Consider the following 26,959-nt stretch of genomic DNA (forward strand, 5'->3'; position numbering starts at 1 on the left):
GCATGGACGCCTTGCACACCAGACACATCCGCCTGGCTTCCAGCTGTGCACCGCTGCATCCTAGAAGCTGTACTGATGCTGCCACTGGGGTCTCAGAGATGAAGGGTCTCCTCAGTGTCACACTTGCTCTAGAGCATTGGTTATTTTACTCTCAAATTCCACTAAGAAGAGGCTATGATGGCCATAGTCTATGCGCAGCTAAGAAAAGGATGCGCCCCTTAAACATAGCAAACACATTGCCTCACAACAACCCAGGGAGCAAATACATAGTATCTTTAGCTTAAACATAGCAAATACATAGTATCTTTAGCTTAAACATAGCAAATACATAGTATCTTTAGCTTAAACATAGCAAATACATAGTATCTTTAGCTTAAACATAGCAAATACATAGTATCTTTAGCTTAAACATAGCAAACACATTGCCTCACAACAACCCAGGGAGCAGATACATAGTATCTTTAGCTTCTCGCCTCACAACAACCCAGGGAGCAGATACATAGTATCTTTAGCTTCTCTGCTGCCTGTAAGAGACATGACTGAGTATGAGATCAGCTAATGGTCATCTCTCCCTGAGGGGAATGTGGACTGCCTCGCAGGGCGGGGCTGGAGATACGTACCGCATTGCTCTCAGTGCAATTTTGTATGCTAATTCAGCATCATGAGGTAGGAGAGAGGTGAAGAGATACTTGGCAAATGTGTGCATTGGAACACTCTCCCGATGGATTATTTCACCTAAGCCACTATATGGTCCAGCTGTGGAAGAGAACATACAGCGTTTACATTCCAAAAGAACAAACTAATAGCCCTTATGAACTGTACTTAAAGTTCTTTATGCAAATGTACAGCTAATAGAGTTAAGAATTTGAACTAAGTAACAGGAGAAAGGAAAAAAAAAAAAAAAAAAACCTTAGTCAAATGTTCCTGAAGACGCAGTCCCAGTTTAGGCTTTAAGTCACCAACAGTTCCCCAAGTGTTCCACTGCTAAAACAGGAACCAGGGAACCCAGGAACAGAGCTCGCACAAGAACCTCCCATAAAGCAGCCCTCGGAAGCACACTCTTTGCAGAATCTGAGAAGTTCTTTCTTAGTGTATGTTAGCTGAGCACATGGAAATGCACACAAGGCTGCTTAGCTCTGCCCCTGCATTCTGACCGACAGATGCGCCATGCTATGGCCCCTGCATTCTGACCGACAGATGCGCCATGCTATGGCCCCTGCATTCTCACCGACAGATGCGCCATGTCCAGAAAAGAGCTCAGTCTCCCATCTGGGAGGACGCTGAGGCCTCAGCACAGGCTCAGGATGCTACTGTTTCTAATAAGCAGAAACAGTAATTCCATAAAGTGATTAATAAATTACTCGTTTGGTATTCACTATAAGCAAAGGAAAAACATTAAAATAACGAGAAATTACTCTTCTGGGCTCCAACAGGCCAATTTTGAAAGCAAAATTGCATTTAAGCTGTCAAAACTCATTTCTTAGTAAATTCTGACAAGTGCAGTGGCAGCTCTGGCCCCCTGTGAGCTCCCCAAATGCTTCTCTCAGAGGAAGTCCAGGCCTTGGCTTTGAAAGGAAACCACAGTGGTTAGTTCTAACACTCAGCACTTAGGTGCTCCAAGGTTTAGTTACTGTAAAGTGTTTAATAAATTGGTTTCCATGTCACCTTTGGGTAACATTTGTTTCATGATTTCTAGAATTATGAGCCATGACACTACTGCTCAGAGAACACAACACATTTGTTTTCCATGAGAAAAACCACCCTGGAAAAGAATTTAGAATGCAAGAAATGCAGTTCAGAAGAAATGGTGAGACAGGTTTACTGAACTCAGCTTTGAGTAGGAGCATGGTACATTCTAGATCATTCTAGAATGATCTAAAAGTCATTTTGTGATTCAATTTTCAGGTTAGCATTTTTTAAGCTATTAAGTTATTCACTATTTAAATATTTTGAAAATCATACACAATTCATATTTTAGCCTTAATTATAATCCTGGATGAATTTCTAATTTTGCCAAATCTACTAATCTTTGTAAGACATTTCAAAATACTTAGTAATACAGTATGAAAAGTAGATACAGTGTTCTACATGCACCTTTTGTTCACAAAATAAGTTGCAATACTGATAAACTAAATGCGTATGAATCTCCAAACTCAAATAGCAAAAGTCCTACCACAATATGAATATATTTTCAGACACACGCTATGAGAGAATTATGCTTAAATGAAGTGATAGAGCAATGCACTGAAATAAGATTAGTGCCTTTTTACTCTGCCGTGAACTCTTCACACTACAGTAATGATAAGCCTGGCAAAATACGCCCACATGTGGTGCAAACATGGTAGAGATACCATGGAGTCAACAACCACTTGCTGATTAGATTTGAAGCCTGCTGCACAAGTCAAAACCAAACCTTCGTCTAAGAACCTGTGCCTGAGCAAGTCATAGGCCTCAAGGGAGGACCTACTACCACCACGCAGCTAAATGAGCCTGATGACCTATCATTCCAACCATAGATGAGTGCACCCCTCACCCTCACCCCTCACCCCAGAAGCTTCTTTTGGAAGTAGATGGCAATTAACAGTGGCCCACAACTGGTCAAAGTGGAGAGAATAAAGGGCTGGGATGATCAGCCCTAAATGGGATATATTTATCACTTCTCATCCTCCCAAGGGATTAGAGGTCACTGTGAAGAGGGAACAGCGAGACTGAAGGCTGGAGGTGTTGATAACTTTAAAGAAACAGCTTAGCTTTCTGGAAACAGCAGGGCAGCTGTGCATAGGACCTCATAGCAGCTATGCCGGCATGCAGAAGAACTTACTAAGTTCAAGCCAGATAGACTTCCAGCACGGCATGGAGAAGAGAATAGTAGCATTTAGTTCTACCCCTGACTAAAATGCTATTAGCAACTCACAGCTGCTTGGAGGGGCAGCCTCCATTTCTTTCAGGGCAGGCTCCTTGTGCTCCAGTGAAATGTTACACACCCAAGAGTATATATGGGCAGTGCAAAGTAGACTTAATTGTTTTAAGAATTGGGTGGACAGGGAAGTGGGGCAAGGATCTGGGAGGAGCTGGGAGAGGAGGTGAGGAGGATTCAAAATTCTCCAAGAACTCATTTTTCTGAGGAGAGAGGGGGGGAAAAAGGATGTCAAAGCTTGCTTTCCCTCTGTCAAGGAAAGACAGAAAGAAGCACAGTTAGCCAACCCCTTGACCTTGGATTCTGAGCTCTGTGAATTCCTAAAACACTGAGAGAAATAAAAACCTCCTAGCGATCCCACCTGGCTACCACACAGCGAGCACCCAGGCAACTGAATCCTCCAGTCCATTTTACTGCAGGACAGATTACAGCAATCTGTACTGCAGACAACCCTTCTCCCTCACTTTCTCCATTCCCTCTCAAAGGCTCCCTTTAAACACACTACATTATCTCCTTATCATTCAGAGAAAGTCAAAATGAAGAATCAACAAGTATAATACCACGTCAGGCAGTACAAATTTACTTTTAGATTAATAATGACCTATAATCCCAGAATTCAAGTGTAGTAAATTACAAAACCCTGACGTCTGGCACAAAGTTTCCCCAAAGGCACTTCTCTAATGTGTGACTAAGCCACCAGTGCCATGGCCAGCAGAAGAGTCACACTCGGCAACGGTACCTACTGCTCCCTCTTCTCAGGTGTCAGGTATGCTAGGACATTCCTGACTCCTATAAAGACTATGAGTGCATGGAAAACTCCACGAGGTCATGGACTCAAGTCACTACCGCAGCCTGCTCTCCTCAGTATTTACAGAAATGGCCCTCAGCCTCCTGTGACTTCCCTAGTCCTGTAAGAGCTACCCCTGGGCTCTAGAGGGCCAGAAAAGGGAAGGAGGCCCCGGAGAGTCAGAGTCCTTCCTTAGACAGCACTCATATATTAAAAAAATAAAAAGTTTGATGAGAGTGAATTGAAAACTAAGAGTTAAAAAAAAAAACAAAACAACCCAAAACCATAAATAAACGAACAGAGACACAGTTAAAAGAAAAAAAAGGTAAATGATAAAGATACCACACACTAACTATAAGCTTTGAAAAATCCCATGTCCTCTTCCAGAACTTCAATATAATGGCAATCAAAGGTCGGGATAAATCACGACCACACTGAAAAGACTTGGGGCCAATGATGTTGCTTAGATATCAAAAGGGATTATGTGGAAGGAAACTGAAAAATAAAAGAAGTAGTTAAATAATCAGGATTAGTCTTGAAAATAGCCAGGACAGGCCTTTTATCTTTATATATTAATAAATGAATAACAGTTAACAATGACAAACTACAGGAGAATACTTTAAAATTAAAAATGGGGTTTTATTTCCCCCCACCCCAAATGAAGAATCATATTAAGGCTTGCTTTAAGAACATTTCCCTTTTAAAATGTATAAATGTATAATATATTTGAAAAAATATATCTCTCAAATAGATCCTTAGTTTTGGAAAAATTAAAAAGGTCTTAAATTAGTATTTCCTCTATAGTCTGTAGCAGTCCATGATATAAAATGTGAACACATTTTACCATCAATCACAGAAAAACCCTATAGCACACATCTCAAAGAGATTTCTATGACTAAGACAACTAAAGTTGCACCCTATAAGTTATACTAATTACACTTACACTTCTGAGAAAACATACCTCAACAACAGTGCCAGCCAAAACCTAGACTTTGTAAGATCAAGAAAATCCCCTGCTGCTTCAGCTCATCTATGAAGCCTTTTCCTTGGTGAACCTACGCCTAATAAACCTAGTGACGTTATTAAAGAACAGTAGAAAGCACTCCTGCAGATCTTAGTTCTTCGTTGGCAATTAAACATGATACTACAAGGCCAGATGTTGTAAAGGCCAATAAATCTACAGGAGTGTCAATCAGTGTCTACTTTCTATTTACTTGACCAAGCAAATGGGTACATAGGTGCCAAGAACATCTCGCCAAGCATCAACATTGCATTTATCTCAGGAGCCACCTAGCCGAAATAAAAATAGCCCATGACAAAGCAAGTGACCTGATTTCAAACAAGCTATCCTATATGACAACCTAAACCAAATGATAAAAACCTAATCGTGTATATTTTAAGTAGGTTGACAGGTTTCTTAGTGAGCATGCCTCAGGTGGTCTGTGAATCTATCCTACCGTATCCTATGTATCCATACTATGCTCTTAACAGAGCAGATTAGTACATACACCAGACCCTTTTAGCATGTTACCTTCTAATAGGAAGACTGCTTGCTTGCGAAAAATTTTCACCAGTGTGTCATCCAATTCGATTTCCTGGAGCTTAGAGATGAGCTGCTCCTCGTTCCGGCAAACTTTCTCTTGTGTGTAGAGCCCATCAGGCATGAGCCGCTGCTGCCCCAGCCCGATTAGGGCCACCTCCACAGCCAGGGTCACATAGGACTCCCCTTCTTCTAAGAACTTGTGTGCAGGCAGATGGTGGTACTCCAGGGACTTGCATTGTCCCATGTTGTCTATAAAATGCCACAAAGAGGGTATCTAAGTTACATTCAATACTGTCAGGCACTAATTACATGTTCTAATCAGTACTGGTGCCTGAATTCTCTGATAAAGTCAGAACATCAAATTTTTACATTAAAACGCAAAGTTTCACATTTCAATTTTTTACGTTAAAGTTTAGATTTTGTTGTTGTTTTTTTGAGACAGGGTTTTTCTGTATAGCCCTGGCTGTCCTGGAACTCACTTTGTAGACCAGGCTGGCCTCGAACTCAGAAATCAGCATGCCTCTGCCTCCCAAGTGCTGGGATTAAAAGCGTGTGCCACCACGCCTGGCTTAAAGTTTAGTATATTTTAAACCATGACTATGGATGATAAAGTGTATGTTTTGTGGGATTAGTATTTGTGGGTTACTAAGGATCTTAAAGAGTGGAAAAAGATTTCAAACAAAAATAAAATCACATGCCATCAGAGTTATAAAATTCATATTGTATAACCAATAAGTGCTAACAATAAAAAGTTAATGTTAAAAATTATATGACTATAATGCTACATTTTAAGATGTGCATGAAAAGTGTTTTCATACTTTTTCTGTAATACTAACATTTCCAGTGAGATCAGTAAAGAATACAGCATATGCAACTCAACTTCAGGGTCAGTCAATGCCAGAGACGCCTTCTCTCGTCTCAGTTCAAGAGTGTCAGTGTAAAACTGTAAAACTGTAACTTCAGTTGTCCAAGTCTCAGGGGATGCGAATTCGGACTCCCGACCCCCAACTCAGGAAGGCAACCACCAAGGGCGAGACTGAGACGGACAAAATATTAAACCTGTTCCATCTCATCCAAGGACTAACTAAGGACAGTCCTTACCCCTTCTCAACTCTGCCTTAGGGAGCTTTTGAGGGATGATTCTGAATTTCCAGGAGACCGAAGAGAAATCTCTGTTATGGTATGTATGGTGTCAAACATTCGAAACGTATACGATAGTTAAATTAGACTTAAAATATTTAAGTCACTTTTCATGCAAAGAAAAGCAACTAAATATTCTAGTTCTGAAAGCTATGGAACACAGCTGTTTGTTTATCATAATCAAGGTTGAACATGCCATAAATGTTATTAATTTCTTAGTGCAGGATCATGTGCCAGCAGAGAGTATTGTTTGGGTCACTGACAAACACGGCCAGATGTTGATGCTGAAGATGTTCCCATGGGGGAGCCCACCTGAGGCTTGAGTGCCTGCCTCCTAGCTCGCACTAACGCTAACCACAGACTCTGTTGACTACATGGCTTCATAAAACATACTGTAGGGGCTGGAGAGATGGCTCACTTGTTAAAGAGCCCTGATTGCTTTTCCAAAGGACCTGAGTTCAATTCCAAGTTCCCACAAGGCAGCTCACAACACTCTGTAACTCCAGTTCCAGGGGCTCCGACACTACCATACAGATACACATGCAGGCAAAACACCAATATACATAAAGTAAAAATAAATATATTGTTTAAAATACATACTATAAAGAAAACCAAGGACTAACTAACACCATTCTGGGGTTAGAAAAGGGGAAGAGCAAACAAACGCTAATGGGTTTACCTGTACAATCGGAGAAGCCAGAGAAGGCGTCACCGTCAGTGTGGCAAGCTTCCATAAGGCTACTGAAGAGAGTGCCCACAGGGTCCAGGGGGTGTCCAACCCAGCCTTCCAGATTGGTTATCGAAGTTATGCTTTTATGGGGCAGCTCTGTTTAAAAAAGGAATGGAGAAAAGGGAGAGAAACATGAGTAACACAGACTGTGATAGCAGCTCTCAGAATAATTAGGAATTAATTCAGATGGAAAGCCCCTTGTTAGTTAAAAAACTATCCGCTGAGAGGTACTATAATGCCCATCTTATGAGTTGTAATGGTTCATCTATCAATCAATCTGAATGGCACTCAAGTCCAAGAATGGCTCCCCACATCTGTGTAACAGCATCATGGGCTAACCTTCACAGGCCTGTCATAGGCACTCATCCTGCCACGGTTGTGCCCTTGAGTGAGTCAGCAGAGGTGGTGAGGAGCTGCACCGTCACACTGTCACCACACCTGCACCCGCTGGGTCATCTCAATGAGGAGTGGAGCAATGACGCTCTGGGGTTGACTCCATCCCTCACAGGAGCACTGTTAATCACTCCACAGCAGCCGTGCTTGCCGTTAGAGGGGCTAAGAGTGGACCTTCAGCAAGAGTGAGCTATAGCACAAGGTAGATGTAGATTCTGACAAAAAAAAAAATGTTTTTTTTTTTTTCATTTTCTTTACAGAATGTTAGCTCTTTGGTGTTAAAGTGCTGAGAAAACAAATCCTTGCAAATGATTTCTAGTATGATCTACTAGCGAATGCTATTTAAAGCTGCTCACCAAAATAATAAAAAAGCAGCACCTCCCTTTTAAAAGAATAAAATCCAGTTATCCGGAGCACAGATTAACAAACTGACTGACAGTTGGCCAAAGCCTTATTCCATGACTTTACCACGTCTTAAGAAGCCTTCTGATTTTACATCACTAACTCTCAGCGCGTAAGAACAGCACATGAAACCTTATTCAAGTTGTGTTCTCGAGGCCTCAGAAAGGCCACCCTTCTCCTGCTTGGCCACTGGCTTTCATCCGCATAGCGAGCACAAGGAGGGCGTCACTCTCTGGTACAGCTAACTCTGGATTTTGATTTAAAAATTGTATAAGGTTAAGAGAACCGTGTGTAGACAAATCTACAGGCAGGTGAGAGATTTCTAAGAAACACACTTTTAAAGAGAGGAGGGGCTACTTTCTTTCAGAATCGTAAAGCTGACAAATCAGGTCAGAGGGAACTGAACTACTCAGAACTACACTCACTAACCTTGGTCCATTTACAAGTCACTGTGCGGCACACCTAACACTAACATCCACTTCAATATTAGGACAAACAGCAGCAGCTCAGGGACAGACACACACACAGTCCTAAGGAATCAAGAACCACCAGACACACGTTTCATCTCCTGCAGGACGACACAGAATGTGTCTGAGATACTCAGGCCTGGGCTACAGTACACCCGAGTCCAAGGCAAATCATAGCAGTCTAACCCAACGTGATTCTGAACATATTAATCATTTTTACTTTATATTTCTTAAATGGAACAATTTACAAAACAGAATTTAAAAACTAAAATTACTCAGAAAAATTTATGTTTTCTAAAAAAAAACCCAAAAAACAAAAAACAAAACCCCAAACCAAAAACTAGACACGATTCAAGAGCCAATTCTTTTGATGTTAAACAAAGTTCTATGCATCCTCTTAGTTCAAAAGCTATCCTCTGCACAGCTGAGGAGAAGCAACACCTTGGACCAGGCACAGTCCATGTGTTTAGAGGAAGTGGATTTCAGAAAAGCTTTCTACAGGGCCTCCAATACATTTCGGGAGGCTCAGCAGAGTCATTCTAGATCGAGGCCACTGACATTCCAGCCCCATCTGCACTGCCCTTCCTGTGGCTGAGAGTGTAACTCTGGAATGATGTGCACTGTGAGTGACAGTGCCGGTCCACACTCCTACTGGTTTCATCATAAAAGAAACTGAAAGTCACAGCCAGCACTTCTACCCTCCAGCTTATTCCAACAACTTTTCATTATTTATTTGTATTTAAGGTGAGTATATGTAAGTATGAAAGGATTAAAAACACAACTAACAACAAAAGCCAACAGTAACTAAAACTGCTCATAATTATAAAAAAAATTACAGCAAAGCAAGTCATCCCAAGAATGTGTGCTTCCAGAAGGAACCAGTGTACAACCAGGAAAAGCCGATACATCTCTCTCACTATCTGTGATGGTTTCTATATTCTTGGGCCAGGGAGTGGCACCATTTGGAGGTGTGACCTGGTTAGAGTATGTGTGTCACTGTGGGTGTGGGCTTAAGATCCTCACCCTAGTTGCCTAGGAGTCAGTCTTCCACTAGCAGCCTTTGGATGAAGACATAGAACTCTCAGCTCCTCCTGCATCATGCCTGCCTGGATGCTGCCATGCTCCCACTTTGATGATAATGGACTGAACCTCTGAACCTGTAAGCCAGCCCCAATTAAATGTTGTTTTTATAAGACTTGCCTTGGTCATGGTGTCTGTTCACAGCAGCAAAACCCTAACTAAGACACTATCCAATCAGCAAGCTGAGAACCAGTAACAGACTTTATTGTTACTACTATGGTATTTATCCAAAATGAGAAAACTAACAAACTGAGATAAAGACAAGGTCAGGTGTCCTGTCAGTTGATCACTCATCAAAAGTCATTTGTAGACCTTGAAAAACCAACCGAACTGCTACCTCAGCAAGCAGGGGTTTCTGCTCTGATCACTTTGAATAGATAACAAGTCCTCCAACAGAGACTATTATGGCTATAAAAGTATAGAGTGCCAGGCCTTGTTTCAGACTTTCTAGGGATTAGTGGGTCCATCTCAGCAGCTCTTAGAGACAGCCCCTCTGATGAGACCGGCTGTGCAGAAGAGGAACCTCAGAAACTGAGACAGTAGCCATCAGCTGAGGGCGCCCACCCGAGACGAGCTGCTGGGATTTAAGGATGGGCAGCCACTGTGAAGTTCTTAGTGTTTACATTAGATTACACCAGGAAGGTATCTTAGCTTCCATTTTAGATGATCCAGACAGATCATCAGCTGTTCAAAAAGTAAAAATCTCCGTAATTAGGGAGGAATTTGTTTTCTTTCAAAATTCAACCAAAACAACTTGGATTTTATTTTTGCAGATATGTTATCAAATTAAAAAAAATTTATTCGTCTTTAGCTTATGTGTATGGGTGTCTGATTGCATGTATGGCTGTGTTCTACATGAGTGCATTGTCAAACACTTTTAGGAATGGTGAATGAAGGCCATTTCCATGGCTGTACTTTCAAAACTCCATCTCTTCCAGTAGAACGTGAAACCAAGCTCCATGCACACCAGGAATCCATTCCAATAGAGACAATCTCTTTCATAATCACCTTTTTTTTGAGTCCGGAACATTTCCAACTGTTTCTGCTGTTGTCGTCGTAATGTGTTCACAATAGCTATTGCTAGTCTCAGTGCTTCTCTGGGGTACCCGTGAGAACGCAACGCATCCACTCTTGCACAGGCTGTAGGGACGTGTTCTACAAACAGAAACCCAGTAAGGGGGCAAAGTGGCCGCTGTTAGATCCATCCATAAAAGCGGGCTACTACAGTAAGATGTTCCTCCCCAAGCGCCATAGAAGAAGATATAAGAAACCATTTCTGAACTTGGATCTGAATGGAAATTTCAGCCCCCTGTGCCAAGCATTCATGCGTTGCCCATTGAATACCTCGATCCTCTACCTCCCACTCCAATAATGCTATAGAAACTAAACAAAGGAGTAAGTCATGGAAAAGTCTTTCCGGTTTGGCCACTTACCATGCCAGAGGGGCCACCCCCGGGAGTCAAAGAGGGAGTTTTCAGTGTCGTCATGGTAACAGTAGTTGGTGTACAGGTCACTGCTGATAATGTGCTGCAAGTGGCTGTCCTGCCAGTGGAGATCACATGCCTCGATGGCTCTTGTGAACACTGTCCGATGAGGCCTGTTCGATGAATCTGTTTTTTCCACAATTCAGAAAGCCGTGTCAGCTATTATTCACATGTGAATAAATCAGTCATAGCACTCTGCGGCCAGATGTTCATGAACACACCCACACACACTGTCCTGCACCCGCTAAGCAGAAGGGTGGAGGGTGAATGGAGAGTCTCACATCCTAAATGCTCGACGGCAGTTAGCCTAAAGAGTTTCCAGACATTTACTTGTTGTATCAAACACAAACATTCTGCAGCCATTAAAGCTATGGTTAAAGGCATCCTGCAAAAAGAATTCATGTCTTAGTCTCCATGCCGAAGGTACGCTAAAGAGGCACTTGTGTTTTAAAAAAAAAAAAATCCCATGAAAACTCACTGCTCCCCACTTCTGAGGTAGTGTTGGGCTGCCCCTGATGGGATCAACAGCTCTCACAAACACTGTGCAAGAGATGCGACACCAGCCATGGAACCTTTCAGGAAGACGCAGTCAGCCTTAAAACTATGCCATGAGGGTTGTGCTTTTGGTTGTATTTTTTAACTATATTGTGCGGTTTTGCACAATTAAAACTATTATGCTTCTTGGGATATAATGGTTAAATGCCACTTTATATCCCAAAGGGCATAAATGCATCTGTTTAACATTTCACAAAGCCACACAACATAGCTACAAAACAAACCAGCGCACTTACCTTGCCCCTATAGGCTGTCTCCTGACTCCTGGACAGGTTCCATGGCTGGTGTGATGTCCCCAGCATAGTGTATGCCGGGGCATCACAAGAGAGCAGAAGCATACCGTCCGAAGGGGGTTCAAGGTTCAGGACCTGACGAAGAAAAGAAATGTTTGGGGAATAAAGGATAGTCTCACCTTGGCTCCTTGGATTATTCAATTCCTAAAGAGACTACTACAGGAACTCCCGCCCCTTGGGCCCCAACTCTAAACTTACTTTCAGCTGTGGCACGGCCTCCACTGAACAATTTGTGGCACAGCAATGAACAATTTCATTTACATATACCTAATAGTGCTCAAGGAGAGTCCCCTTCACTGCTCTCGGAGACTCAACTAAAGAAGCAGCAAAATGAGGAAAGGCTTTATGGAAAGGCTTCATCTTCCTGTCCTTGGACTTCTGTCTGAGCAGACAGAGGCAAACCACAAACAGTGAACACAACTGTGCTGAGATGAGCAGCCTGGTGGCTTCATCTACCCCCGGCTCTGTCCTGCTGAGGGAACTAAGCAGCAACAGAGACACCATGACTTGTAACAGTCTCACAGCCAAGTACTGCCGAGAGTCAAACACACCCCTTAGTTTAGCTAATGCAGCCAGCCATTTGCAACGGCTGTCGTTAAGTCCACAAAGACATTTCTTTGGAGTGGTCTCATATCAACTTAGTTATCCGTATCTAGAGGGAAGACATATTGAAGTGCACAGATGACAGATAAAGAGGTGCAGGTGACTGTCTGCTGAGACTCCTGACTAAGATCCTTGCTACCATTCTGCACAACTGGAAGGATGGGCCCAACTCTTACCTGCCTTTTGTCAAGCAGAATAAAAGTGCTATTCCCAGGGGGAAAAAGTTTTATGACCTCTCATAATTAAATAGCCCCAAATTCAAGTTTCTTTGAATTTTTACTTTTTTTTTCTTTTAAGGGATTTTCCTAGATATTTTAAAGTGTGGTCTTTGTATTTATTTTCTTTACTTCAAGTTACAAAGGTAAAACTTAAAATGGAAGAGACTACAGAATAGCAACTTGCTATGGTACATGCTGTGACAGTGAGTTCAGTATTCATGCACTGACTCGGCTCTCTATCTAGGATTCTAATCCAAGCATGCAGTGTGGTTTCATTAGAGAATCAACTGAACTGTTCCTGTTTCACGGCAGCGCAGAGAGCACACACAGAGCTTTCAACGTTGGTTTGCTCCAAGACACCAACAGAACTGATAAATGCTCATAAAATTGTATTTAAATGACCATGATGAGCACAAAAATTGATATACACAAACTCATAAGCATTTAAAAAATAAAGTGTATAACAAAAAATTTGGAAAAATTGGGATAGTAAAAGGTGAAGAAGTCTTATTAAAAAAAGAAGGAAGAAAGAAAGAAAAAAAGGAAGGAAGGAAGGGAGGAAGGGAGGAAGAAAGGACAGAAGGAAGGAAGGAAGGAAGGAAAGAAAACTGGCTTTCACTCTATAATGTTTAAAAGTCCTCCTGACGGAGTAGGATCAAGATGCTCTTCACTAAGCCTCACTAATCAGCCATGGTGGACGTCAGATGCCGTCAGCTTGGTGTGATGAAAGCCTGTGTGTGCACTCTAGCACATGCGTCTCTCCCAGATGCCGTCAGCTCGGTGTGATGAAAGCCTGTGTGTGCACTCTAGCACATGCGTCTTTCCCAGATGCCGTCAGCTCGGTGTGATGCCTTGGCTACCGGGTTGAGCCCCTCTGTCCCCAGCCTCTCCTCTAGAGAGAACACCGAGGTGGTGGTTCTAGGTATGAGCAACCACACCCTCTGTAAATATGATAACCACCACCCTTTGAAAGCAATGGCTCTTCTCACAACTCCTCAGAAAGGACTCTGAGTGTCTGCTCAAAAGCAGATAGATACCTTTAGATACGAAAGACATAAGCACTGCATTTATTTGGAATAAATGCAGACCTGGCTTTGTCCTGCACAAGTCAAACTGTAAGGGAAATGAACTGTGTTGTCCTGAAAGCTAGATCATTTCTTCTTCTTTAAATGTACATTGGTGTTTTACCTCTTTGTGTGCCTATGTACCGTGCACACGTCTGGTACCCATAGAGGCCAGAAGAGGGCATTAGATCTCACAGCTCTAGAGTTACACATGGTTGTAAGCTACCATGTGAGTGCTGGGCACCAAGGGCATGTCCTCTGAAAGAGCGCTGCTCCTAACTACTGAGCCATCTCTCTAGCTGCCACCCAGTTTCTAAGGTCTACAGAATTTCCATAGTAAACTAAAAGTAACATTAGAACCAGAAAGTAAAATGCAAAGTGTAGGATGTCAAAGAAGCAGCCCCCCAAAATAGCAGCAACCAAAACTCAGAAGGTTAAAGATATCACCTAGGTAGACATCAAAGAACCTTCCCCAGCAATGAAAAGAATAAACGTTGACCAATTAAACTTGACAACTTGGAAAAAAATGGAGATCTGAGGGCTATGTTTAATTATTAAGTGACATCATCATGAACATGATACAGACAGGATGGACTTCAAATACTGAATTCCCAAGGCAAGTATCTCCAGTTAAAACACAGCCTGATGACCTTCCTTGGTCTTGAAACCTCTTTCTGGTTGTCAAGTCCCTGTGGACGTCCACTGTAAAGACTGGAACACTCTGCTAACATCACATCCGACCGTGGCACACTGCACAGCATTCTCCTTAGGAACAGCAACTCCTCTGTTGATCAGCAAAGAATGCTTGATTCTGGATCCTCCCAATGTTAACTCCAACCCTGCTGCTACCATGTGATTTAAACCACTTTCAAATCCCCCATCAAGCATAAAATCATTCCAGAATATTGGTACAAATTACAGACTAACAGTAGATTTGTTAAGAATGTGATTCTGAAAAAGACCAGAAAATTCAGCAGCATCTCACAGACAAAAGTGAAGCCAAGGAGTAGTTGGTTTTTAAAGGACAGAAGAGAAACTGAAACTACAGGATAAAATAATGGGTTATTCCGGAAACATGCGGGAACATTTCTTGGTTGTCTCAGACTGAGGGCATCGTTCACCTCTGGGTGGGACCAAAAAATCTACACAATCTTTTCACAGTAAAGAAGTCCCTTGATGCAAGTGCCAACAGTAACACAAGGCCCTGTTCACAAAGGTACATTATGTGCACACCAGCCCCGAAGAGTCAGCAAGTGTGTGCCTCAAGTCTCTCAATGCTGTCTTACACGGTGACTCAATACTGCCCCACTCTGTGTTTTTAATTAAAAAGTAAAATTCAAACTAAGCCATTAGTGGATCATTTAAATCCACACTAATATGTTATATCTATCTGCATTGTGTAACTATTTTTAAAAGAATACAATGTTCCCAGCTAAAATTAAAATACATGCACACATTTAAAAGTAACATGGATTGTCCTTGGATTAAGTAAGTAGGTTATCTGTTAACATTACACACGTGTACACAAAGAAGTGGGTGAGGATGGGCAGGCTACCACTGTGGACTCACCTTGGTTGGCATTTGCACCCTGAGGCAGAGCATTGGTTAGGTTGGGTAATTCACTGCCATGATTTCCATCTTCCCACGGACAGACATCAACACTGTTCCATTTTTTCAGTTGCTTTAGCCAACTGGCTTTTTGCTCCAACTTACAGTGGGGGTTTAAAACGATACACATCCACAGAGCACCTAATTTAAAGAGGACAAAGAAATACATTTCAAAAATTATAAAAATGTTCACAACAGAAAAAAATCTGAATCACTTCAAGATGGAACTGAGTCTGCCAGTTTCACTGATAGAAGACGTCACAGAATCCAAGTTTAAACTGAAGGCCAAAGAGTTGTTACACACAAATACATACTTCACAAGTTCTGTCATTACCTTCTTACTTTCATTATACTTTACATATTAAAGCCAGTAACATCAACAATCACAGGGTTCAATTGAAACAGTGTGTGCACACCTGTACCGCAATACACTACTCCATATTATTCTTCCCCCAAATCAAATTTACCTTCAAAGAATATCTTTGTATAATTAAAGAATAAGGTTATACTATGAATACAATTTCTTAGCCTACTTACAAGAATTTCAAGCATTATGCTTATTAATTAGTATCCATAATTATGTCCACATGTGCACACATATTCTCATACATGCACATACACATATGTAAATGGAGTAAGAGTTTAAGTTTAGAAGTCAGTGAAATAAATCGTTTACAAATAAAACTAAAAGGCGGGTAAGACGACACACAGCTGTCACTTAGAAAGCTAAGGCAGGAGATTCACTTGTGGTACAGACTGAGTTCCAGACCAGTGAAATACTGTGTCAGAGACAACAAAACAAAACAAAATAAAAAATAAGTTCCATTAAGCACACTTTTCTAAGGCATCTCACAGGTGCCAATGTTCATATAACCACTAAATGCTAAGAGATTTAACAAATAAAACTTTCACTAGTTTTTTTTTTTTTTTTCAGAAGAAAAGTTCAGATGAATTCAAGGGAAAGAAATACCTCATAATTTAAATAAGATAATGGTGAATTTGTTATGCTTTCTGCATAGTTTTAAAAGGTAGCTTAACACAAATATTTCACACTTTTAAAATATTAATTTTTAAATAAGGTGATACCAATGCCCCCCATTCACAATGTTTTCTCTAGCAAGACCTGTGTGGCTGTCTGTGTTTTGTTCACTCTCTGTTAGCTGGGTAAGAAAGGTAGGAATGAACAAGACAGGTGCTGTTTTCTTTGCCCAAAAGCAATGCTTAACAGTCTTTCGTACTTCCTGAACCTGATACTGTCAATGTAAAACAGCTTAAAAACGTAAAACTGTAAAATAAAATATATAAAGTTAAAAAAAAAAACAAAAACAAACCCAGCTTCTGCTTGTCCAAGCCACAGGTATTTACAATCTACATTTTAAAATTTTCAAATTGCCAGTTATAAACAAAACATGGTCAGCTAAGTAAGCTCACCACAGTGTCCCTTCCTCGCAGTGATTACAAGGAAAACCTCTGGAAGAATGGAAAGCAGTAATCTAAGGACTGTGAAAAATGAGCAGAGGTGAGCAGGCCCAGGAGAGGACCCGGACAGCAAGAGGCCCCCCTCCCAAAACTTCTCTTCTCCTCCACTCAAAGCACTCTCACTCTACAGGGGCAAATGCAAGAAAAACCTGAAAGTTGATCCCCCCCCCCCCCCCAGCAAGTATTGGGAAAGGAGAAAATGCAGCTCAGAGATGGTGAGAGGGGCTATCTCGGCACAGCATGCACACGGGGCAGAAGCAAGGCTCAAGGGCCAAGGCTCAAACTGCTGACACTGCAACTCTCACCCAAAGTGTTGTGACAAGCTATGGTCTGATCACCTTGGTTGGTTGCTTTCAGTTTTTCACTCTCTAGGGAGTTTTAATTGACTTCTGTCATTCACAATATTTAAAATGTCTACAAAGAAACAGGAAAGTCTGTCAGCTCCCAACGGATGTCAGAATTTGAGATTTGACAGCAACAGTAACTGTGTTCTGCTAGAAGAAGGTAAAAGCAATTAAGAAAAAAATGTAACATCATCCTCAGTAAGAAAAAGAACTAAACAGAAACCCTGTAAGTAGAGACAGTAGTGAAATAAATTTACTGAATGGGGCCAAAAGCTGAAGAGCAATGACATAGGGGAGTGAACTTAGGGGAGAAGCAACCTCACGGGGCAAACAGATGACCAACCAGATGGTCTTCAATGAACAGGCGGGCAAACAGCAAAGGTTGGTCAACATGTGCCACTGGATTACAAGAAGATGAGAAGTAAAAAACTTTGGAAGAAATAATTACTAAAACCTGTTCAGATGTGCAGAATGATACTAATTTACAGATCTAAGCAGCTTAGTCAACCTCAAAAGAGGGTCAGTCAGCTTGACTAGAGCCATGACCAACCACAGCATACTCAAACTGCTGGAAAGCAAAATAGAAAAATAAACCAAAGCCAAACCAAACCAACAACCAAAAATGAAAACCACCTATAGAATACTGGTTCAAATAACAAATTTATCACCAGAAACCACACAGGACAGGACACAATGAATGATATCAGTTAAGCATTAAGTGGAACTAGAAAGCCAATGCTGAATTCTATGGTCAGTGACAATATCTATCACCCAGGAAACACAGGGAGACCCCAGGCATTCTCAGAACAAGGAAACCACAGCATTCATTGCTAAATGATCTATTTTAGAAAAACGCTAAAGCCAAGTATTCCAATTAAAGAGAAATACCACCAAAACGAAAGCAGACTGTCTAAGAATAATGAATACCAGAAATGATTCTGAGGAAATAAACTATTTTTGCCATTTTTGCTTTTTGGAAATACGTATGAATGTTCAAAAAGAAAAGTTCACAAACACTGTCTTATGAATTTGTACATGCATGAAATATATAATATACACTAATAACTGTAACATAGAGAGAAATAAGGGATCTATGATTATTAGACTTTATATTTCATTTAATGTAGTAAAGGTTAATTCAGTATTAGGTATAGGCATATTTGCTATAATGCCACTTTAAAAAATTAAAGACTTTGCTCTACAAAGATGGGAGAATGACAATGTGCAACAGTCCAAGTGCATCCAGGTTTCTCAACAGTCGTGAAGAAAACTGTATGAGCCAACACGGTGAGCCAAGCGTATGAGAGTAAGGGACACCAATCCAAAAGGCTCCCTATGACAGCATTCAAGTCAGGGGACATCTGCAACAGACAAGCTAATGGAGATGGGGGAGGGACATCAGTGGTTGCTCTGGGAATTAGGGGGAAAGAAAGGTATCAAAATGGGAAGAGGACAGAAAACATTTAAGATGGTGAAACTAATCAAGAGTAGGAGCCTTCAGAGGCAGACATATGCCACTATGTCATCCAAGCCCATGAAATACACAGCTCTTAGTGTCAACTCTCCTGAAAAAACATGAGCGTTGAGTAAAAAAAAAGAAAAGGTGTCAGTGAAAGTTCAGTAGTTGAACAAATACACCGCCGGTGTAGAGTACTGGAGAAGAGGAAAGCCACTCGTGGACAGGAAATTTCCACACCAACATTCTGGGAGTGTTTTTTAAAATGTGTAAAAGAACTATAGAAAGATATTTTATTAAAAGAAAAACTGGGCAGTCTGCACAAACAAACAAACAAACAAACATGCTCAACATCATTAATGGCTAGGAGAAGATAAGTTACAATCACATTGAGACAAGGCAGTAACAACTGCAGGCAGAGGCAGAACTCCTGGAACCCTGGGGAACTGCAGAGGGCGCCTAACACAGTGGATAGCAAGACACTTGACAACAGGATCCAGAACTCATTCCTATACATCTGCCCAGCAGAATTAAAAACACACTTGGAAAGATACGATTATGGCACTCTGAGAACAAGAGCAACAACAACAGCAGCAACAGCAACAACAACAGACAATCTGAATGCCCTTCAACTAGAGAATGGATCAAAAGACACTATGGTATAGCCATATAAAACAACCAACTAATCTGGATGCATGGACGCGAATGCACTCTGGTCAGTGATAGCCATAGTTAGTGATGTTTCTGTAGGCTTCACAGTATAGAACAATTAACATTGGTGACACAGGGTCCTGAATCTGGCCCCTGCCACTGAAGGAAAAACCAAGCAAGTTGCCGTTTGCTGGATGCCCACCATATGCTGCAAGGTACATTATTTAAAACCCTGCAAGCATATCCCATTAACTCATTACAGTTAGTCTCTCCAAAATTATTACGATTTCCATGTTGAATGTCCTAAGTCAATTTGGTTGCTTTAACTACATTTCATAGCCAGGAGAACAAGAGGCCAAAGAGCAGGAGCAACTTGGGCATCTAGTGACTGGACCTTCCTGAAGGACCGACCCTTTCTGATAGCAGCACCTTCCTGAGGCATCTCCACAAGGCACAGTGGCACACCTTGGCCAGGGTTCTTTCGAAAGGCATTCATTCTACCCAGGAGATCTCACGGTCTAGTTACCTCCACGGGCTCGGCTTCTTAGTACCTGAGAGTTAGGATGTCACAGGTGCAGCTGGGATGATGGTTCCAGACATCCACACTGTGAAGGCTCAAACCCAGAGAGCCTGGGAGCCCTCAACACAAGGTGCTAAGTATTCTCGGCTCATTTCAGCAAGGATTTCTATACGACCCGAGGAAGAAATTCATAAAAACTCGCCTTGGCTTTTCATGCTTGCATTTCCCCAACTAGAAAATTTCCATTTTACGGGAGACATTCTTTTTTTTTTTTTTCAAAACCCTGAGTCTTTATTAATTTGCTTGAAACATCCTTTCATTGCTCACCTCCTTAAAGAGAGGCTTCATCCTTAATGCCAGACTCAAGTTCAGTGCCATGCGAGCTATGGGCTTTTTATCTTAACAGTCATCACCACAAAGGTTGTAATTAGCTTTAATAACCAAATTAACCAAACTGAATAAGTCATTCCCCAAATTTTATTAATTTGGGGTCCCACCCTGAGCATTCCTCTCTTTTCCCTGCAGTGTGCCTGGAGTATTTATAGCTTTGAGAGTCAAGTTCTTTAATGATGAAACCCCACTCTATGGCTTCTCCGAAATGCTAACTCTTTCAGGGATTCAGTGGGGAAAGTGGTGAGATTCGGTTAGAAGCCAGCATTTCCAGGGCACTGCAGTGAACCTGCAGGGCACATGGTGAGGAACGTGAGGGTTTTGTGATAGGATGCATGCTTGTTATGGATGAGAATGAAAACAACTCCATACATTTCCATTTTTTCCTAGGTTCAGTTACTCCAAGTAAACAATGCCAGTACCAAATCCACAGTGTGTATCACCCAGGCTTATCCATGCCTCACCCAACTCCAGCCTTTGCTACCACTGTGGTGATCTAAATTAGAAATGTTCCCTCAGGCATCTGAATCCTGAGTCCCAGCTGCCCTAACTGTTTGGGTGGCTTAGGTGGTATAGCCTAATGCTCATTAGGGGTGGGCTTTGAGAGTGGATAGCCTTGTCTAACTTCCAGTTTACACTCTCTGCTTTGTGCTTGGGTTAGAAGGAGTGAAGTTTAGCACCCTGCTCTGCCACCATGCCTGACATTTGCTGTTATGTGGACTCTTGTCCTTCTGGAACCATGAGCCAATTTTTTTCTTTCATGTGGTAGAGGAGTCCCTGGATGAAGGTCCTGAGCGGGCAAGAGGCTAGGGGAGGCCATTAAGTGAGGCTGTTCCAGTAAAGCTGGGCTTGCAGTGGAGATCCAAGATGCTGGAGCTGGGAGCTGGGAGCCATTTGCTAAGGAGAGCATCATACATGAAGCAGGAAGAGCCCAAGGAGCGTATGTTGCAGGTAGCACAGCTTGAGGGGCACAGCCATTCAAGTCCTCTGAAAGTAAAGACCCAGACACTGAACACAGAGTTACATGATTTGCTGCAGGGGGTTATAGCTCAGATCATCTTGAGTCTCCAGAGAGACTTTGAATATTTACACTGTGTTGAGGATGTGACAGACCATGGGTCTGTTTGAAGCTGGACTATATGTGTTTTGTATTATGATATGGCCATGAACCTATGGGGCCCAGGGTGTGGAATGTGGTGATTCAAGAGAGATTTGCACCCCGTAGGCTCAGGAATTTGAATCCGAAGTCTTCTGTTTGTTTGTGGTCTTAGTTAGGGTTGTACTGACCAAGGCAACTCCTATAAAGGAAAACATTTAATTGGGACTGGCTCACAGGCTTAGAGATTAAGTTCATTATCATTAAGGTGGGAGCATGGCAGTGTCCAGGCAGGCATGGGGCTGGATGAGCTGAGAGTTACACTTCTTGTTCGAAAGGCAGCTAGGACAAGGGTCTTAAAGGGCAAGCCCACAATGAAATACCTATTCCAACAAGGCCACACCTCCTAATAGTGCCACTCTCTGGGCCAGGCACATTCAGAACAACCACATTAGTTTTTGTGTTTTTTTTTTTTTTTTGGTTTTGTTTGTTTTAAGATAAGTGTCTTAGTTAGGGTTTTACTGCTGTGGACAGATACCATGACCAAGGCAACTCTCATAAGGACAACATTTAATTGGGGCTGACTTACAGGTTCAGAAGTTCAGTCCATTTTCATCAAGGCAGGAACAGAGCAGTGTACAGGCAGGCATGGTACAGGCAGAGCTGAGAGCTCTACATCTTCATCTGAAGGCTGCTAGCAGAATACTGACTTCCAGGTAGCTAGAATGAGGGTTTTAAAGCCCACATCTACAGTGACACACCAACTCCAACAAGGCCACACCTTCTAATAGTGCCTCCCCCTGGGCCAAGCATATACAAATCATCACATGTGTGTGTGTGTGTGTGTGTGTGTCTGTGTCTGTGTCTGTGTCTGTGTCTGTCTGTCTGTGTGTGGAGCCTTGACTGTCCTGGAACTCTCTAGCCACAAATTCAAAGATCCTCTTGCCTCTGCCTCTCTGGTGCTGGGATTAAAGGTGTGCACTACCACAGCTGGCAGGCTCAGATATTTGGTATCTGGTTCCCAGTTGCTGGTGCTCTTTGGGAGGTCTCAGGAAGTGCATCATGGCTTTGAGATTATATAGCCTCAATATATAGATTATATGGTTGGAAGATGGATGCTCAAGCTCTCTGCATCTGTCACCATGCCTGTCTATTATTCCTCTGAAACTGTAAGACAAAAGGAACTCTCCTCCAAGTTCCTATGCTCATGGTTTTATCATAAGTATACAGCAGAGTCGCTAACAGAACCGCCCAGAATGCATTCATTCTTCCCTCTACTGCCCAGTCCAGTCTTCAGTCAGTGATTTTAGCCCAGACAACATCAAGGAAAATAGCCCAAAACTAGGGAAGCTAAGTCCTTCACCCAAGGAAAAGTACAGAAACTTTCTCCCTAAAGGAAATAGTTCTGTCTACTTAGCAGTCTTAGGCCCGCGCACACTCTGTGTCTGACTACAACCAGAGAATACAGGCTGCTCTGACAGTCTTTTTGACTACTTCTGTACCCAGCCAGTAACAATACTAGTGAACCCCAGGCTACTCTCAGTAACAGTGGGTGACAAGAATTAATTGTACCCAACCCCACCAGCTCTTTCTAGAAAACACTGAGATATGTGGACTATCAATACCATTTTGCTCCACCGCAAACACTCACTGTTTACATTTTCAACAACAACAAAATGTTTTTTTCCACCAAAAAAGCACTGATCTTAAAGGACAGCATGTGGATGAGATGCCACAGAACTCTGAAGGGATCCACTGAGCCTCTGTGGGCCCAGTTCCCTAACTGCAACAAAGGGACAATACTTTCTACTTAATTCATAAGAGATTTACACTCAAGTTTCTGCCACTGTGGACAGCACCAAGCCTCAGGTTGCCACACTTCATATAGAAACTCCACGAACAGGTACAGGGCATTAGCCTTCCTTACTGCTGCGTTTTTCTCTTTAACATGCAACCTGACATTCATAATGGTTCTCAACCAAGGAAGATTCTATGCTCTGCTGGGAGGTGTTATTTTGGTCATAGAAAATAAATCCCAGAGACACTACTGCTCCATCCTACAGTACACAGGATGAGCCTCCACAACCGAGAACTTGTGTGTGAATATCATCAGCTCAAATAATCAAATTCACATAAATCACTCAACAGATGAAAGAGCTGTAAGCCAAACAAGCAGCCGTTATAAAAATGTAACAAAATAGGAGGCATCCAAACACACTGCGTTGTTATTACATGCTGCTTTGTATGCAAATTCTCATCCCTTCAAGGAGAATCCTAACAATATCAAGTTACACATGTTGGGTTTCTAATTAGATTCTACATTTAACGTTCTTAAATGTCTATCTTTAGGGTACAAAGATTGTTCTGTCTAATTCAACTACCATTTCTAAAAGTGAATGGCATCTATACTTATTTACCTGACAATAATTGCTGTCATTTTACTGAGTCTTTACCTCACATTAACCTTGCTTTAAATAACACATTAACCCCGTTTTAAATATTTACATAATTATCGAACTACCCTACCAAAAAACAAACAAAAAGCATTACTTTGTAGACAAAGAAACTAAAGTTTGTAGATGCTACTAAAGGAAGGAGCAAGAATCCTGTCCAAGGCTCATGTTCCATCAGAGACAGCGTCTTTAAATACTACAGCAATTTAGCCCTCAGTCCAGCTATATAACCAAAAGTTTGTGTTTTTTTTTAAAGTTTGGATTTAGGCAAATTCTAAAACTAATGATTTTAGTCTTTTGACCGAATCATTCCATCCTTTGTATTTTATAAGTATAAATATTTTATTAGCTAACATTGTTAAGTATTCTGAAATCCTTACATCTAGTAAACCTGTGCCCTAACTGTTTTGTTTTTAAAGTGTATCTTTATTTTTATTGTGTGAATGTTTTGGCTGCATGCATGTATGTGTTTGCCCTGTGTGTGTGTGTGTGTGTGCGTGTGTTGTGTGTGTCTGGTCCATGTGAAGGTCCTGATCCTTTGGAACAAGAGTTATAGGTGGCTGTGAACCACTGTGTCTGGGTTCTCTTTAAGAGCAGTCAGTGCTCTGAGCCAGTAAGCCATCTCTACCCACCTCCAGCTGTGTCTTATGTACTCAGATCATATAAAGCAAAGTACACCCAACAAGAACCACAGGTCTATCTAAATAAAAGCCCAATTCAACAACACGGAGCTGCATTTTTCAGAACTGACAGGCATAGAAAGTAATTTCAGATTAAAACGGTACATGGGCAAATAGCAGCTAAACTTAGATTCACACCTGATGATTCAAGTCAGATGGAATCTGCTTTGTCTGGAGACACTATGGTCAGCTTGGTTAGAGTTAAGTCTGCATCAGCATTTCTGGGTGATGCATGTGACCGAGGACCCACTCTACCGCTGGAGTATACTGCCGCGGATGGCTTTATGAATTATCAGCAAATAAATCAGCGGCAGCCTCTCACTGCATTTTCTGTTTTCTCGTGTTTGTTTGCTGTCGTTAATATCAAATCAATTCAGTGATTAAAGGTCATAGATTTTTGTGGGGTGTTTTTTTTTTAGAGGGGAAAGGAGGCAGATTAATTAAAATAAAGCTGTTCATCTTCTTTGGAATCATTTACAAATGTTCTCTTTTCTCTAATTTCTAGGATAATTAACTAGTGTGCATGATACCAGAAAGCAGAGATGGGTGCAACTGGGAAAAGGGCCAGGCCAGTACAGGGCAGAGGAGCAAGACAAGTGCCATCCCAATCTCTAACAGAGAGTGTGTATGTCCAAGGTTCATTTTCCCTTGTTCCATATCCGTAAGCATGAGTCCTGTGAGACAGAAAGGCCAATGTCTACATCCTAGTGCCAGGTAAAGCCTTACCAGGAAGTAGCAGGCAAGGAAAAGCAATCACTTTTAGTACTTCCAAGGGTTCAATAATTATAAAATAATTCACAGTATTTATTTTTGTTCTCAGAGGCTATTATAATAGTATAAATTTCACGCATGGTCCAATTATCTAATCGTATTTATTGAGAGGCCATGAAATATCTAATTGCAGTCACCAACAGATCATGGGCATAATTAGTTGTGCTAGCAAAACTACAGTCACAAAACTTCATGGGTCAGACCACATGAAAACCGTGACCCTAATTATGACACTGTTATTATCGGCATAATGAAGTTTTAATACATCAGTCACTCCCTGTTTGGAAAGTTACGTTTAACTGGCAAAACATTCGTCTTTAAATTTGATATGCTAGCTTTTAATTTATTAAAACATCTCTGAAAATTTTCAAAATCAGACCCAAGGGATACAGTGAGACAAGTTTTACCAACTACCTGGGTTATGCACCACCAAACTTCATGTTAAATGGCATGTGCTTAGTTGGGATAGAGCCGGGCTCCCAGAAAATTTTTAAATAAAGGGAATTTTTTTATTTTTGTCAAGAAGGAAAATAGTTAAGAGGAGTTAACTGACATCCTGAATCGTGTTCATGATCTGATAAACAAGCTTCCCCTTTGCATCTGATCTGTCAGTACTGTGAGCTTGCCTTCAACAGGAACGTCATTCTGTAGGAGATCAGAGGAAAGCTTTTCCACACCCTGAACAATCCCTCTCCTTTTCAAGGGAGGAAGGGAGAAAAGGAAAGACACGGAAAAAAATCAGAAATGAAGAGAGGAATGCACAGTGGCCGTGGCAGGAAGATGGTTTCTTACCCAGAGACAGAGAGCAAACAGCCAACAGGTAAGGTAAAGGAGTGTGAACTTGGGGACTGGAAAGAACAGTTTCAGGGGTTCTGCACTGGCTATATGACTGAGCCATCTTTATAAACAGTTCCATGGTTCATTCAATGGTCATGACTCCAACTCCATATAAATCTATTTCTGAAAGGAGTCTCTTGGCAAGTAAGTTCTTACAACAGTGACTTACTTCATTTTAACATAGGAAATGTATGAGATTGATCCTCAAACTGTTTCTGCAGCATGCTCTATATTATATAATGCTTCTGTGGTTGTCTTGGGTTGTTTTTAATTTCTCATTTATTTATTTATTCTGTGTCCTGACTAGACTGTAAGGCAGGGAGCTAGCTCCCCAATACATTACTGCAGCACACATACACAACTTGAGCACACAGAACTACAGGACACACAAGTAGGATCCTGTTAATCGGCCTGCTATTCCTCCGACAAAGCACTGACCCATATTTAAGCTGACTGCACCTCTGAGCAAATCCTTTTCCTTTTGCTGGGCATTGAGAGCCAATTAGGACAGAAATTCACCAAAAGCTGGACTAAGAAGTGATCAAATTTACCAGTGCTGAGCATTCTAGAGTATTTTTGGTCAAGTCAACATTTTAGCACACTTGTGTGAGATATCAAGGGAGGGGTGTGTGTGTGTGGGGGGAGCATCTGTCTAACTGGAACGCCAACTTGTTCATAAAAACAATTCTGGAATGCACTGACTTTTGTATTGAGTGCAAAGAGAGCTTACAGTGGGTGCTGGGTTTCCTAGAGAGCAGAATGTTTCGTTTTGCTCTAATTCGTCCTATTACTGAGTTAAACTTTGATGTATTGGTCTTGACAAGTGCTCCATGCTGATTGCATTGTGTATGATAGTATAATCACTCCCCATGCATTTCCCACAGGCTACATGATTAATGCAATAGATTACCTGCAGCACGGAGGGCAAGGGGGAATCGGTGCCCTTCTGTACTCTAAACAGTTTGCATTTCAGGATGCGCATGTGTACACATGCACAC

The 26,959-nt window shown here is 41.7% G+C and overlaps 1 protein-coding gene across 2 annotated transcripts in view; it reads right to left on the bottom strand.

Annotated features, from left to right (window-relative positions):
• The window catches only part of Zswim6 (zinc finger SWIM-type containing 6), a 163,838-nt gene that overhangs the window by 8,887 nt on the left and 127,992 nt on the right, over positions 1–26,959 (bottom strand). For both annotated transcript variants that reach the window (XM_021180894.2, XM_029468625.1), the window contains exons 5-10: positions 15,246–15,425; positions 10,893–11,069; positions 10,468–10,614; positions 7,067–7,213; positions 5,236–5,496; positions 621–756 (exon numbers count right to left, since the gene is read on the bottom strand). In XM_021180894.2, coding sequence (XP_021036553.1) covers positions 621–756; positions 5,236–5,496; positions 7,067–7,213; positions 10,468–10,614; positions 10,893–11,069; positions 15,246–15,425 — 1,048 coding nt within the window. The remainder of the gene's footprint in view (positions 1–620; positions 757–5,235; positions 5,497–7,066; positions 7,214–10,467; positions 10,615–10,892; positions 11,070–15,245; positions 15,426–26,959) is intronic.

Source organism: Mus caroli, chromosome 13 (genome assembly GCF_900094665.2).
Source record: "Mus caroli chromosome 13, CAROLI_EIJ_v1.1, whole genome shotgun sequence".
Classification (NCBI taxonomy): domain Eukaryota; kingdom Metazoa; phylum Chordata; class Mammalia; order Rodentia; family Muridae; genus Mus; species Mus caroli.